A 17,067-nucleotide genomic window follows, 5' to 3' on the forward strand; every position below is an offset into this window, starting at 1 on the left:
TTCAAAATATTACAGTTATATGGTATAAATGGGATATTATATCAAACAATAGTCTTTATTTAAGATGTAAGTCAGCAGTTAGAATTGGAGTAGGTACAGGAAGTTGGTTTAAGGTAAAATCAGGTGTGCGACAAGGGTGCACATTATCCCCACTGTTATTCATTATCTATATGGATCACATTAAGAAAGAAAGTGGTATTAAATCTGATATCAAAATTGCTGATATCAGATTTTTTTTACTTTATGCAGATGATGTTATACTTCTGAACAAATCCAATACAAGTCTGTGAGATTCCTGACTAAACTGAATAACTGTTGTAATAAATTAGGTATGAAAATCAGCAATAAAAAGACAAAGACAATAAAAGTAGGCAGAAACATTGAACGCTATACCCTGAATGGTGAACCTATAGAACAAAAGAAACATTTCAGCTATTTAGGCACAATTTTTAGTGAAGATGGTAAATTAAATATGGAAATAGACAACAGAATTAGTAAAGCTGGTATAGTAGGAAGTCAACTGAATAAATTTATATTGAATAAGAAAGAAATTAATCAAAACAGTAAATTAGCTGTATACAAGACAGTGTTCAAACCAATTTTAACTTATGGATCTGAGAGCTGGGTTAGAAATAAAACACTTAATCAAAGACTGGATACCTCTGATATGAGAGTGCTGAGAAGGATTAGTGGAGTGAACAGATGGCATCAATGGTTGTATCACATTAAAAATGAGGATATCAGGAAAGAACTTGCAACTGTTAGCATAGGAATGTGTTAGTAGAGCTAATATCAGGTGGTATGGTTACTTAAACAGAATAGGAGAGGCAAGGTTAGCAAAACAGGTGTTCTTTGCTAGGTTGAAAGGAAAAAAATCCAGAGGAAGAACAAGATGTAGATGGATTGATAGAGTAAAAAGTGCCTTACAAGACAGAAATATAAGATCTGATAATATTGTAGTCTTGAAAGATAACAGATTAATTTGAAGGAAAATTGTTGATCGGAAGTTAGTAATGGTGTAACTTTCTCATGTAGTACTATCATAATTATCCTGTACATATCTGTAATTTGATGATGTTTATTACAGTGAGTCTGTGATAGATGAATTTTACTGTAAGGTATAAAACTACTATGACTATTATTATTGGAAGTCTGAAGTTGTTTGGAAAAGTTCCATATTTAGTCTCTAGAGCAGGGTTTAAGAATTATTTAACTCTTGGCATACCCTATATAGCATCAGGTTTACAGCCATTTATGGATAGAAGTCACAAAATCAATTTAAAGAAATTGGTAATATAGAGAAATGGAAGTCTACATAACACCTGAAACCTATCACTGCCATTTTCTAAACAGCAGTACAGCTGGGTAGAAAGATATCAATTTTTTGCCCATCTTGTCATCCTACTCACCTTACACAGTAGATGGATTATTTCTGATGATACAGTGTACACATCAAAAGTGACTTCACTGTAAAAGTTAATAGAAAATTAACCGTAACTATAGTCACTCTTGAAGTGTGGGAATGCAAATGGCAAGAGGTGAGTTACAGGTTGGATATATGCAGCTACACAAAGAGCATAATTTTAAATTATTCATCCAAAATAAAGAAACCTTCAATTTCAAAATCATCATTCACACTAATTTGTTACTGCCACATTTTAATTTTTGTCAATAAATATCTACATTTAAAATACTATCAAAAGTATATTGTGAAAATCCTATAAAATAATGATATCTGTTTTATAGGACACAAACAATATACAGACATAAAAGACTATGGGATAAGGATTAACCACCTTATTTCACTGATCTGGTTTCACAAGCCTGTATAATAAGATGTGAGTCTATGCATAAGCCTAAAACAGACAAAACTGAATGAGCCAGAATAAGAAATATCAAAGCAATAAAAACACTAAAACATAATAAAAACTTTCTCGAAGTCTACTAATAATGCATAACAATTATCTTTGCTGATATCTCCTCACTCCCTGAATATATTTCAGGGACTTCTATGTATGAGACTTACATGTGATTGCACACAATCGACCTTTATTAAGTAAAATTGGTGTTATTACATGCTTCTTTTTTACAATGTTGTTTTAATTACCCATTAAAAAAAATTACCTTATCAGGGTGTGCTGCTAAGCAAGCTTTCCTATAATATTTTTTTACATCAGCTGGACTAACTAAATGATGCATTCCTATTTCTTGCCATCTTGTGCCTTCCCACAAAACTGTATGTAAAGTGCAAAGGAGTGCTCGAATATTTCTTTCTTTACGATCAGTCCAATCAAGGATCTAAATAAGAATGAATTTTTTAAGTATTGCTTTAATTAATAAAAATGAAAAAAGTCTAATAACAGCATAACAGAAAGAATTACAAAAAGTCTGTGTAATGAAATATGGTTTCCATACCACTAATGTTTTAAGAAAAAAATATTAATTTTAATGGAGCTTCAAAGTCATTTTTTAATTAAAGCATTAAGCAATTATTTATTACACAGTCCTGTTAAATGTTATTATCAATCATCGCCAGAAAAGGTTGGTTGATTGATAGAGCCTCTGCTACCAATGGCTCACACAAAAAGTTAAGCAAGTGTGAGCACAATTAGTAGTTGGAAGAGGTCAATCGTTTGATGCTTTTGCCACACTCTCCCTCGATGAGTCTTTGGACTCTCTGGAGATGTCACATAATAATAATAATATATGAATTTGTGATGAATTCAAGTACATACAGGGCATTCAAAAAAAAGAATAGAAAAGTCAGCTAACTTCATTTACTTCACTTCTCTTAACAATAAAGAAGTGATGAATAAACAATAAATAATCCACAAAGAATTCACTGTATCCACCTTTGTAGATACAGTGGATTCAAGCGGTCACACTTGACATACTTGGTAAGCACTCTGTACCATATATCGGTACAGAGTTTGCTTACCAAGTTACCATCTCATGGTTTGATTTTCTGTCCTTGGAAAATGGACTGGCAATTTCCTCGTATGAGACTATTTCCATGAACATCACTGGATCCTCTCATCCCTATTGAACACACTTTCACTGCTAATTCTTACCTAGAATTTTTTTTTTTAAACCAGGCATTGTCCTACATTATGACAATGTGGCCTGATGGATTTGGACACTTTCAGCAAGATGATGCCCCAAGTTACAAGGCTTGCACTGTGCAAATCGTTCAAAGGGCATATCTTAGTTTGGTATACTCTCCAAGCTGGCCACCTAATTCTGCTGATTTGAATCCCATTGAACATTTGTGGGATCATGTGGAATGCAGCATCTGCAGGTTGAAGCTGCATTCCTCTTAGAAACATCAAGGAAAATCTGGTAACTCTAACCAATTGTGTGGAGGATGAAGCGTTAGCTTGCAAGACTGAACCAAACCAATGATTCCTCTTCCACACAATACCCTATGTGATCTGCCAAACATTCAGACACTCTCTCTCTCTGTCATAATTTTCTTGTGATGAACTGATGCTGAATTAAGCAATAACATGTTGCATTTATTGTTTGTAAACCTTTCAACATGAAATTCTTGTAGAGTAACTTCATGGCCATCAAAAACCATTATCCATGACAGTGTTGTGGTGAATTATTTTGACACCACAGGATTTCAAATATCAGATCTGGAACCCTGTAGTGTCAAAGGATGTGAGACAGGATAGCTTGGTGTAGGATATGCCACAGAAAAGTAAATATGACATGGTTATTGTCTAAGATATCAAGAGGAGAGCTGGCATCCGCAGTATATGTGGAAGGGAGACTGTCAAGAAAAGGTTAAGTTGGAAGGATGGTGTGGATTATCTGGTATTCTGATGGTTAGACAGAAAATTGTGTTACATCGTTAATAACAACAAATACTTTGGCACATCTCGTTCAGTTTGATCAATGGAACCTGAGAAAGGAAGCCAGTTTTCATTGTCATAAACAGTGAGGTTCCTTCAAGGAAGACGGTCTCACTGTCTGGGTATATCATTTCTGCAGCTAGAATAAGGATTAGATAATCTGGAAACCCTGTGCAAGAGGCCAAACCAGTAACTTGCACACCGGGCAGTGAAATTCCTCTGTCACCTAAATGCATTCACAAATATCAGCGTTCATGTTGGGGTTCAAACCCACAGCTGTTGATTGGAAAGCAGATATGCTATCCACTTCACTTGGCCAGCCATGCTGGATATTTAGACAATTACTTCTTAGATCATTACTAACAACAAATACTTCAGCATCTCTTCCCGTTGGATCTGTGGAACTAGAGAAACGTAGCTAGTTTTCAGATGTGATAAACAGTGAGGTCAGGTCTTCCAAGGAAGATGATCTCACTGTAAAGGCTAATTTTCTCTGTCCAGTGTAAGTGACATGTTTGGTCTCTAGCACATGTTTCCAGATTATCTAATCCTTATTCTAGTCACAGAAATAATATGCACTGTAGATTTACAGCCTTTCATAAGTGGGAATCACTAGTCAATGGTCAGAGTGGTTATCAGAATCTGGAGTTGATAAAGACAGCAAATAAATTCAACCCATTTTTACAAAGATCAAAAGGCAAAAGTTGTTAGTGTTTGGAATTACAGCTGAAGTAGCTATAGCTATGAAGCTAGTATTGTAGTAATTCACCTCATATTCTTCTGGCCAGTTAGCATGCTCTCCAGGATGAAAAACTTTAGTCTCTGGAAGAAATACTCTCCACTTCCATATGAGGCTTCTAGGAGGGAAACCCTGCTGCCGTTGTATGAGACTGGCACTAAGCGGTAAGGAAGTTATTAGCCAGAGAAGAATCAAAAGAGAGGATTCCACATTTGGCATAATCTAACAATAACTATCTTTTTTATGGAAGCAATCACACAGTGTAATATGGAAGTTGAGGAATTTGCTATAACACAGTATTCACTACAGTCTGACAGTATAAGCAGACTTATAACAATGAATGAAAATTAATTACATTTAAACTATAATTATTATAGCTCCCTTTTCAGCTAGTAATATACCATTGATTTATAGTGTTGATTGGCAGTTATGGAAAAAAAAAAGTTTCCTTTCTTCTAAGAGCATTTATAAGTATAAATTTTAACATGGAGACAGTATAGGGTGGGAAGATATAATGAATTACACATGAATTGTATAAAGAACAGGCTGGGAAGTTGATATGACTCATAAGAAAGTGAAAATATTAGCAAAGCATAGTCAATCAGATAGACTGAGACACAAACAAAATCCCAGGAAGTTCTTTTGATATGTACCCAAGACTGCAATAGACTAACCATTGTAGAAGATAAATCTCATTAAAGTGTAATATTCTGGTGAGCATAGCATCACATTAAAATTTGAATGAGGATCAAATGGTGGAAAAGAGGCTATTAGTGAGTAAGTAGGAAGTGCATCAGGAATTAAGTAAATTCTATTAACACCACAGGATGATGACTTGTTTTTACAGAATGTTCCAATAAATTAATGGCACTTATGACCTGGTGTTTAACACCTTGTGATAGGGAAGATCTCAAAAGAGCAAAAGGAAAACAAAACAGCTGGATTGCAATGGGAGTAGCACAAACCTGAGGCTTTAAATTATAGGCTAATCTGTATATCTAGAGATGTGACTAATATGCCAAAGAGGTTGGTAAAGGAATCCAAGATTAGGCTGATACACTGGTGCCCAAAACCTAAGGATGAACACTATTTCTGAAGATTACAACCCCAAATTCAGATGAGTCGGTCTGTGGCAATTTGTATAACTAACAATTTCGAATAGAAAGCGGGTACACATTCAAAGTTTTGAATCATGTATAAAGGGGTCACATGGTAGCACATAACAGGATTAAAGGCAAAAGAAAAATGCTGTACCAAGCGAATCGTGTTTGAAGGAATAACGTTGCAAACTTGGATGTCTTGTAATGTCTCAAAGACATCACCCAAATGATTTCATGCAGGGAAGAATTATTAGAAAGTTTGAAGGCCACAGAATTACTGATATTGCTAGAGAGGTTAGAATCTCACATAGCGTTGTTTCCAGGATCTGGGAATCATTTCAAACCAATGGAATGTGTTCAAGATGTTTGCTAAGAAGTCACTCTGCTCTATAACAGAGCATGAAGACAGATTTTTGCTTATAACGGCAAAATGTAATCGACACACCACGAAAGGTCAGCTTGCAAGCACAGGCTCCATTCAAGGTATGCAGATATCTCGACAAACTGTGGCAAGATGGTCTGCAACAAGTATGCCTGTAGTCTGTGTCCATAAAAATTGGACAAGACCCCAATGGGCTAATCTACTCTTTACAGATGAATCGTTTTATTCTTTCCTCCGATTCTACAAGACACTTAATCTGGAGTGAAAGTGGTACTGCTTATCATTGCGAGATTGTTCTTGAAAAGGACAGATATGGTGGTGCTGGGGTCATGGTGTGAGGAGGGATTATGTTTAATGGATGTACTGAGATACAAGTGCTGGAAAAAAAAGGACTAGACTATGACTGATGAACGATATTGCAATGAAATTCTTCAACATCATGTTCGATTGTTCCATGGTTCCGAAGGCAAAGTATTCATTTTTATGCATGACAATGCCACAATACATTGTACATGAGCAGTAGAGATACTTCTGGAAACTGAGGATATTAATCGAATCGAGTGGCCAGCATGCACCCCAGATCTCAACTACATAGAATATGTTTGGGATGCAATAAGGATATGCATTGCTATTCGAAATTCCCCTCGAGAAAACAAACAAGGCTTTATCCTTGTTCTGAAGGAGGAGTAGGCCAGTTTGCCTCAAAATTCCTGAATCACTTGGTGCTAAGTTATAAGTACTAAAGTTATAGCATGCTACAATGCTGTGAGAGCTGCATTGTAGCATTGCAGTTTGGGGTGGACATATTCCATACTGAAATGTATCTGCATAGTTTTCTATAAGCATTGTACATTAATTACTTAACTATCCTAGGAAATTTGTAACTTTTGCCAAAAACACATTGGAGCTTAATTTGTATGAAATTTATAACACTTTTTTGTGTAATATAATTTATTAGTATGCCGGCAATAAATTTATGTTTTCACATTTGGCTGTAGTCATAAAATTTTTTTCATACACAGGTAAAAATGTATTTTGTCCTTAGCTTTTTGGACACCAGTGTAATAGTAGGATTCACTATAAAGGAAGGTGGTCATGTTATACAAGTTTTGGACAAGGAGAATGAATGTTACAGTTGTGCAGTTAAATTTTTCAAAGACTCTTGAGATTGCACATGACAAAGTAGTTTAATTGGGGGTTAAATGAAGAGGAGAGTCACTAGTGGTGTGCCAGAGAGTCTATTTAAAGGCCAATATATTTTTTATCTTAATATCATTAACCTGTGTATCTCCATTTAAACCTCAGAGAGGTTTAAATGGAGATACACAGATGATGCAGAGTTCAGGAGAGCGACCAGGAAGGACACTGATTGATACTGTGGCTAACCAAGTGGATTTGACTAAACTGTTAGTGTGACAAAGCAGATGAATGCAGCTGCCAATTTAAATTTTCAAGTGTAAATTTTTCAAAACTGGAAGGTAAGGATGGGGTGTTTTCTATTTGATATACGAGAATGCATTGAACGAAGTAAAAGAACTTCAGATTCTTGTCTGATATCAAACAAGAACCTGAAATTTAAGGATTACATTATGAAAAGTCAGAGGCCAATGGAATAGATTACAGCAACAATAAGGAATGAAGATATAGTTCCACTGTACAAGACTTTTATCAGGCCACATATTAATGTGTGTGTGTGTGTGTGTGTGTGTGTGTGTAGATTTGGTCACCAGGCTGAGAAGATAAAGGAATTTTTGAAAGGATATCCAGGAAAAAGTGACTGAGGAAGAGTTAGGAATGTAGAATGTTGGGTATGATGACAGAATGAGGGAATATGATCTGCAAAGCCTAGCAGATAGGAGGCAGGGTAATATGACTGACACATATAACTTTGAATAGATTAATGTTAGAGATTTTTCAGTGAGCAGAAGAAGATGGATCATCTCTGAAAGCTGTATAGGAGGATATAAGTCAAGAAATAAGAGGATTTGCATTGTGAATAGAAAATATGTGAAAATAATAAATGATTTTAAGATATGAGTTGATGAGCACTGATCAGCAGACTATGGAGGTCTGGTAATGATAATGCACTAAGATTATAAAATAACTTTCAGGTTTCAAAATAATTGTATTTCTATATGTAGATCAAATATGTAGAGAGACAACTGTCGGCTATTCTTCATATTAATTTCATAAGCTGAAAATAACGCCATTCTTCAGGTTGCTGGATTTAAAGTACTCTACAAGTGCTGGGCTAAAGCCAGTCTTAAAAGCCAGATTATGCCAAGTTGCATGTACTGGATGGAGCATGTTGTACTCATGAGCTCCCAGCTAAGTTATTGTTTTTATATTGATTTAATGAACATGTGGTTGAGTGTATTTGTTTATTTTTGATATATTTATACCACATACGATGATAGTGTTATTCATAGTGCTAATGCAAATAAAAACAAGGGGGCCCAAGACATCATAGTACAGGGGATTTTGTGAAATGCAGTGTCTGTGTGGTATAAATTCGTTACCAAGAGAATATAGACTGTGGTACGAGAATGGCAGTGGAGAGAGAGTGTGTCAATGTTTTATGAACCAAAAATGCAAGACTTGTTGGAAGCAATAAAATTAAGTAGCTGAAGTTGGCACTAAAAGCTGTAAAACAAAGTATTTGAGTGAATGGTGTTCCAGGTTTAAACAATGGTGAAAGAAATGTGAAAAAGTATATAAATAAGGTGAGTGAAAGTAGAAGCTAGAAAGCGTACACAAAAGTCATGGTGCAGAAGTTCAAGAGAACATAGAATACTTGAATAAAGAAATTGCTCACTTGCATGTATGCTCCTTCATGGGATAAAGTGTGAGTTTTCTTTTTGGCTGTAAGACTACATGAGAGAAAGAGCATAAGCAGACAATATTTTATGCCAAATTCTATGATAAGGGAAGTACTTCAAAAAAACTTTGCTACAAAATCTTGTTTCCTTGGTACTGAACTTAATAATGCTGTTAAAATGTAGAGAGGGAAGGTGAAAGAATTGACTGTTTTTGCTGTAACCAATGAACTATGAGGTGAGAAGTATTGTATGAGGAAGGACATGAAAGAGTGACTGGAAGAAGCAAAAGAGAAGAGCGAGAAAGTGAAGTTTGTGAGTCTGCTGCCATGCTATAATAGAGACAAACTGAGGAGGATAATAATAACTAATGAAGCAATATGCAGGTAGTGCAAAAGGAATGATGTAGAGTTTGATGAACAAAGATTTGTACAATGCAGATGGACTACACTTAAATGGATTTGGAGTTAGATAACTAGAAAGAACTTTGTTCACCAAGAGTGTGGAAACACAATATCAGGAAAACTAAAGGGTAGATGCAGAGGAGTGTCTGTGTATGAAGACACCCATCAAGCAAATGAGTGTGAGAATGACTAATTACAGAATCTAATCTCTCAAACAAAAATATTGAATACGGTAGTCATTTCAGGAAGTAAAGATGGTTGGGGAGGTGCACTGGGGTATTGTACTTTCCATATACTAATCCCAGAAGTACCAGGAACAAGAGGGAGGAGTTTTTGACACTGGTTAGTTAACCAAACATTATAGGCATTAGTGAGACTTGGCTAACAGTAGATGGTGCAATTACATGTATGGAATGGGATGGATTTCGCATTTTCAGGGAGGATAGAGTAGATAGGACATTGGGGGAGGGTACTATTGATAATAGTAGATGAATTGCAGCAAACAAAAGTAGGAGTCAGTCGTGCAAATAGCAGTTCTTTTGAGTCAATCCGGTGTGAGATTGAGGCCAATAGGACAAAATATAAAACTGGTTGCTGCTACTGCTGTAGGCCAGGGATGATGTACAAGACATGTATGGGAAGATGTTCACAGTGAATGAAGAATAGTCAAGGGGTACCTTGAGGAAACAATATCACTTTGTATACTATGAATGTATTACTATGGTTAAGAGGGTAAATCGGGTAGCAGCTAGATGGATGAGTAATATCACTAAGCATGAGCTACAAACAAAGAAATTGTTTGTAGCTCATGCTAAAAACAAAGAAAATAGTGTGATTAATCCTGCATAGCAGCATATATATTGCACAGTCAACTCTCACTATAGCAAACTGATAAGGACTACCGATATAATTTCTTACTGGGAATCCTCTCTAGTGTAGTATTGTGCCTCTAGCACTGATTATTGGGCCTTTTTCAAAGTTTGTTATATTATATTTGCAACAGGAAGAGAAACATAATTTCACATATTCTCCAAGATAGATGTTAACAGTTTTTCCTGTCTGTTCAAGCTGCAGGCACATATCACTTTATACACTACTGAATGTGTCCAAAGATGAAGTTAAGTTTGTTCTTTGCAGTTCATGCAAAATAGGTATTATGAGACAAACCATACAACTCCATTTTCTTCTAAGAACTAAACTTTGTTTCACCAAATTAAATGCAAATTGGGATGGTCATGTCAAATGAAGATATCAAATGAGGCTTATGAAAGAGATTGCACTCTCAGGAATCAGCCTTCTGATAGTCCTTTCACCTCTAGTTGTCTTCATTGATACCATTTTAGAATTTTTCTTGCTCGTAATATAGGTAAATCATCACTATAGCAAATCTATAGGAGATAAGTAAATAACTCTGTTAGTGGGAGGTTTGCTATAATGAACTTCTTTTAGCATACATCAATATTTTATTTTATTTACTCTTTTTTTGTGTGTGTGGATTTTCCTGTACCATTTAACTGGCCCCATCATTTCGCCATGTCAGAAATATTTCCATATTTAATTTATTTAATTTATTAAACTAATTGGCTAAAAAAAATTATGTCAGTTCACTACTGAGAACACAATGTGTTCTGTTTCCTTAGTTCTTTCAATGGCTGATTCTCATAACAAATTTCTTATAGAAGTTATTCGATTGTTAGTTATGAAGCTTACAGATCTGTTTAAGAAGATGGCATCATCTGTAGGGCCTGATCTAATATCAGATCACATTCCTAATATTAAATCAGGATGCTTATTCAGTAACTAGAAAATAACATCCTGCAGTTCTGGCTACTAAAGTCTCAGCTTAAATATAACAATCTGCCAAAAATTCCAATCATAGTCATATATAATATAGATAATTTACCATAGTGAATATCTCCGTGATATAACATATCACGGAGATATTCACTATGGTAAATTATCTATCTACTATTACAAACTATACTTTCAGTCTCTGTGAGTTTGTTATAGCATGAGTCAACTGTATAAGTTAAATACTATACTGTGTATGGTCCTAGGTACTATTTACGCTTTAATTTTTTGAACAATACAGCAAAGAAAAGTACATAATGTTGATAGGAGGTTGTTACAATAACTTGACCCTAACAGCAAGAAGATAAGGTAGTTATACAGGTTATTGTTCTTCATAGATATATATACATTTAACTGTTACCTTACGCCAGTGGTTCCTAACCTTTTCCCACTTGTGTGCCCCTTTTAAACCTATTTCTATAAATTGTACCCCTTGTTTTTAAAATAGTGTTTTTAAATACACACTTTTGTTCAGTGCCTATCTTAATATAAAATAGTGGAAATACTTGTTTTTCCGCCATTACTGATTATTTTTTGTGTACCCCTGAACGGCCCAGCATGTACATGTACCACCAATTGGGAACCAATGCCTTACATTGTGCCTAAGAATTTATCACTACATGTTGTTGTGATAAACTTCCTCTTCATCTCCTGATATCGAATGTTCCATTCTGTCTTTCAATCTTTTGCATCATTCATCTTTAACATGCTCAAAATGAAGCTGAATATTCTCCATCAAACTTGATGCACTGAGATGCTTTGCCTGTACAGTCTTGTATCACGCTCTTTATTGCATCAGATACATGGCAGACTCTGAACATGATAGTGCTTTTGGCACTTAAAACATCTTGAAGGATTTAGAATGTAGAGCCTTATAGGGAAATTCAAATAGTCTGCTTTTGCAGAAATTAGAGATCTGGAGGTGCGAATGTAAGGATGATGTTCCACTCCAATATTATTCCTCGAGTAGTTTAAGGTTTATGGGTTATTAAAATAATTGGACTTCCTGCAATAGATGTTAAACGATCGAGCTGCTCTGAATCTTCCCCACCCCACACACTGTTTGAACAGGGATATCAAATGAATGGATGGAATTTTTTTTTAGTCGGGACATTTTCCATGATGAGTGAATAACTAAGTATTATGGTATATTAGCAAAGTATCTGATGTTTTTTTGTTTCCTACTACTTTTTTGGTATTATGATGTTTCAATAGTTTTTGAACTTGGTTGGAACCTTGAGCTGTGGGTGCTGATAATTCTGAGGATGAAGATTCATACTCAATGAAAAATTCAGTGCCAAAGCACTCAACTCGCCTATCAAGGAGCCAAACATAGATGCCCATACATGACATCACAGATCCTTAATTCAATAATAAAATTAGAATGGGATATATTGGCCGAAGATTTTAATAACACATTAAGCCGACCAGTTTCGCCAACTTGACTGTTGGTTTCGTCTGACATAAGGTGATAAAAAACAGCTTAAAACAGGTCAAGAAAGAAATTTGTATAACGTTTAGTACTCGTTTATGTTTCTTTCTTGCCTTGTTTTAAGCTGTTTTTTATCACCTTATGTATGCCCAGATGAAGCCAACAGTCAAGTTGGCAAAACTAGTTGGCTTAATGCGTTATTAAAATCTTCAGCCAATATATGCCAGTCTAATTTTATTATTGAATTAAAGTCTGTGGTTGAAAAAAATAGAATTATCATCATAGATCCTTGTTCTTGTGCCTGGACAGACTATGGGGAAGGAGACTAACTACAACACCCCTGACTTTTGCAGGTTAGCCCACTTCCTGATTGAATCATCTGGAATCACCTATACCTTACTGAAACAGGGATCAGAGCATCTGTGTATACCACCAGGATGCCCTCTTTTTGGATGTTAAAGGGTGGCACTGCAAGGAAAACAATGACAAATTAACCTCTATAAATGTACACAGTGACAAGCGCATGAATTAAATAACAGAGGATCAAGTACTGAGCCCCGTAGTACACCACTAGTCACCTGCCTTCTTCTGGACTCAATCCCTCCTATAAAAGTGTTTGATATATGTCCATCGGCCACTCTCTAATCCAAATCACCAGATTCATATCCATCCTCATTTGCTTCAATTTATGGAAAAACAGAGTTCTATGTTGAATCCTATCAAATGCTTTTGCAAGGTACAGCAGTATCACTGAGTAGCCAATGCCTTTATCCAACTCTCTTGTGGGTCCCAATGATTGCAGTCTGAGAAGTAAAAAGGCTCAAAGAGAAAAGCAGAATACAGGAAGAAAATAACAGAAAAAAAGAGGAATAATGAAAAGGGGAAAATTAACTTCTCTATCCATGCTTGTTAGTGTGTTCTTCAACAACCACGTAATCTCATGTGCTGTTTGGGCTAACTTTGCAGTATGGCCTCTAGACTTCAACTCGTTCACAATCATCCCCAAGTCACCTAATCAGTTTCCTGCAGTTCAGTTCCATATAGTACAACTGCGACATCTTTTTCCCAAAGTGCACCACTCCTTCCACTTGGCCACATTAAACTTGTAACCATTTACCTATGCCTATACTACCAATCTATTTAAGTCAATCCTGCAGAATCTCTACATCACCTTCGTTTACTATCGCTCTTCCCAGTTTTGCATCAGCAAACAACTGAATATTTCCCATCTTTTGCAAGGTCCAGCAGCATCACTGAGTAGTCAATGCTTTTATCCAACTCCCTTGTCACTTTATTATAAAAAGTTAGCAAATTACTAAGACAAGGCCTACCTTTCACAAACCATGGTGCTCCTTATAAAGTATTATATTCCCATTCACCTAAGTCCCGAATTCTGTCTTTGGCCAATTTGTCCAATATGTTAACCACCACTCCTGAGATACTAACTGACCTACAATTTGATACTTCTGAATTGGAGACTCCTCTATGAAGTGGAACTATTTTGCCCTCTTTCCACTCCACTGGAACCTTGTCATTACTGTAATCATCATTGATTAGTTTGCCCTATAGTGAAAATATTGCCATTCACTAATCCACAGTGGATCAGGGTGGTGAATTATCCAATCTTCCAAGATGAATCAAGCAGGAATAAAATGGCTCCTATTTTACTGGAGGCCAGATTGTTACCACCTACAGCAGCAGGAAGTTAAACATAAAGGCAAAGGGTGCCAAGAAACCCCAAGTAACCAGATCTTGCCACCACTGGAAACTAGACCTTGGAACTTTAGACCGTAGGACTCTGAGCAGTGAAGCACAGCTAACTGAACTAATTGAAGGCTACAGCGAATAAAATGGGACATTCTTGGACTGTGTGAAGTGATGTAATGGTAAAGAAATTCTTCAATTAAAACATGGAGACATACTGTATTATAGAGACAAGGAAAGAATAAGGAAAGAATCAGTGGAGTTGGATTCATGATAAACAAAAAAATTGAAGAACAACATAGTAGAATTTGACAGTATATCGACTGAATAGCAAATATTGTTGTACAGATCTCAAAAAAGATATATTTTGAAAATCATCCAAGTCTATATGCATCAACAACAATTTCTTTATCAGTATGAATTTCTTGATTAAAAAATTCATACTGATAAAGAAATTGAAGCTCTTTATCATGATGAATCCCAACTTTATAACAAAGGAAAATATCATTTCAAGAATGTAATGAACATAAAACTATGATATGTGCATGAAGGCACTAACAGCGAGCAAATGAGGCTGAAGAAGGCAACTGGCATAGGTCCTAGCGCCCCCCCCCCCACCCCCAGCAGGCTAAATTAGGTTGTTTTGGCTGTTGGACTGATGTTCTAAGGATGAGCTTCCCAAATTTGGGACAGTCTCATGCACCCAAATTTGTTGAGATTTGGGAAGTTCTTTAGAGCTGAGGCTGATTCCAGGAACAATCTTTCATATTTATATTTGCTACAGTGTAGTAAAGTGGCTTTCTTCTAGCGTATTCGTATTCTGTGGTGGGTATGTAGTGAATGGTCTGCAAGTTCTGAGTGGCTGTATTGGTGAAACCGGATGTATTCTTTGTGTTCGGATATCCTGATATTAACTGTCCTGCCTGTTTGGCCATAGTAGGACAGTTTACAGCTGCAAGGGACCTGGTATACTCCAGGTAGGTCTAGGGGAAGTGGCTGGTCTTTGGTGGAGCGGATAAGGGATGCCAATTTCTTGTGTGGTTTGTAATAGGCAGTCAGGTCATATTTTTTTAGGATTTCTGTGAGCTTTTCAGACGTGCCCAAGATATAAGGAATGGTGATAGATTTAGTGTATTCTCTGTTAAGGAGAGGGGGGGGGGGGTGTGGATAACTGGTTCTAACCCAGTGCTGGTGAGGTGTGAAAATGTAACAAAAGTGGTAAGGTGGGGTCCCACAGACCCACCCAAATAATGTAGCGTATTATAGAAATCCATATCTTTTTAATCAATATTAGATTACATATTGTTTAAGATTCTTCCTCACAGTCTTGCTCTGTATCACTCATGGTTGCTAACTAATTCTAAATCAATTTCACTATCATCATCTCCGCTAAATGACTCTTCGTCTGTCAAAGCGTCATCTATAAGTTGATGTAACCTCTGTTCTTCCTGCTCGCAACTCATCTGGTAAAAAAAGATTATTCTCAAAATACCCTGTAAATATTTACAAAAATGTATTTGCTTATAGTTGGTATTGGCATGTAAAAATATAGAAGACACAGCAGTAACGATGATATTTTAGTAGAATATACAGGAAAACAACTTACGTTTTGGAAGTAAATATAGTCACATTTTTGGTAAGGTGGGGTCTGGTGGACCCCAGCACACTTTACACCTCTGTACATTAAACTTGCTTGCACGTGCAATAGCCTGTCGTCTATGGCATCAAGTAGCGGGTTACAGGAGGGAAAGCCATATTGAGGCATGACTCACTGCCACGAGTTGTTAAAAAGTTATAGTCAATTTAAAATGTTTGGGGGTCTGTGACACCCCACCTTACTAACGCCGGGTTAATATTTTCGATGTTCATCTATGCTGAAAGATGACCTTTGGACGATCCTTTCAGACGTCTCATGCGCTTCAGCAGAGAAAGAAGTTATTAAGATAAGATGTCGGCACAAAAAAAAATTTGAAAATCTAAAATAAGAACTCTGCCTCCAAACCTCAAATACCACTCAACATGATAATTAACCTTTCTTCTATTATCCTGAAACTCTCAGCGCACTTGCACGTGGCCACAACTTCACCATAGAACCAAAAACAATACTGTCTGAAGAAATAATGATACAAGTAGAACATGGTGTCTGCAACCTGCCCATCCATATTGCTAACAATATCAGACTGGATGTAGCCAGAGTTCTTACCAAAGCTAAACCACCAAAAACCAACCTATCTAAAGAAGAACTAAAAGCTCTACAAGAAATGAGGAACAACAGCAAAATAGTAATCACCCAAGCGGATAAGGGAAATGCCACTGTGGTTCTCAACCAAACGGACTATACACAGGTAAGTTTTCAACTTTACCGTTAGATCATTCTATCTACCTGCCTCCCCATTGAATATGATCCCACCAGCTCCCAAATCAGAACGCTCCAAAGGCTCCTTAAGAAAGTTACTTCTTGGCCTGAGGATGTGACTAGCAGATTAAAACCTTTCAACTCTAGACTCCCCCCCCCCCCCCCCGAATATATGGACTACCAAAAATCCATAAGCAGAATGTGCCATTATGTCCCATTGTGAATGGCATTGATTCCCCCACATATAAATTAGCCAAACATTTAGCCAAAGTGCTCGCACATTATACTGGCAACACACCATCAGACATTAAAAACTCAGCCCACTTTAAAGCCAGTATAGAGAACCTCTCACTCCAATGCACACTGACATAATGGTCAGTTTTGATGTCTCCTCCTTATTCACAAATGTCCCACTCAAAGATACCT

General features: G+C 36.4%; 1 protein-coding gene across 3 annotated transcripts in view; it reads right to left on the reverse strand.

Annotated features, from left to right (window-relative positions):
* The window catches only part of aux (cyclin-G-associated kinase), a 482,129-nt gene that overhangs the window by 7,650 nt on the left and 457,412 nt on the right, over positions 1-17,067 (reverse strand). For all 3 annotated transcript variants that reach the window (XM_090404291.1, XM_090404283.1, XM_090404277.1), the window contains exon 24: positions 2,125-2,298. In XM_090404291.1, the coding sequence (XP_090260417.1) occupies positions 2,125-2,298 (174 nt within the window). The remainder of the gene's footprint in view (positions 1-2,124; positions 2,299-17,067) is intronic.

This window comes from Typopeltis vanoorti, chromosome 2 (genome assembly GCF_054136105.1).
Source record: "Typopeltis vanoorti isolate ZY-2024b chromosome 2, IOZ_Tvanoo_1.0, whole genome shotgun sequence".
Taxonomy (NCBI): domain Eukaryota; kingdom Metazoa; phylum Arthropoda; class Arachnida; order Uropygi; family Thelyphonidae; genus Typopeltis; species Typopeltis vanoorti.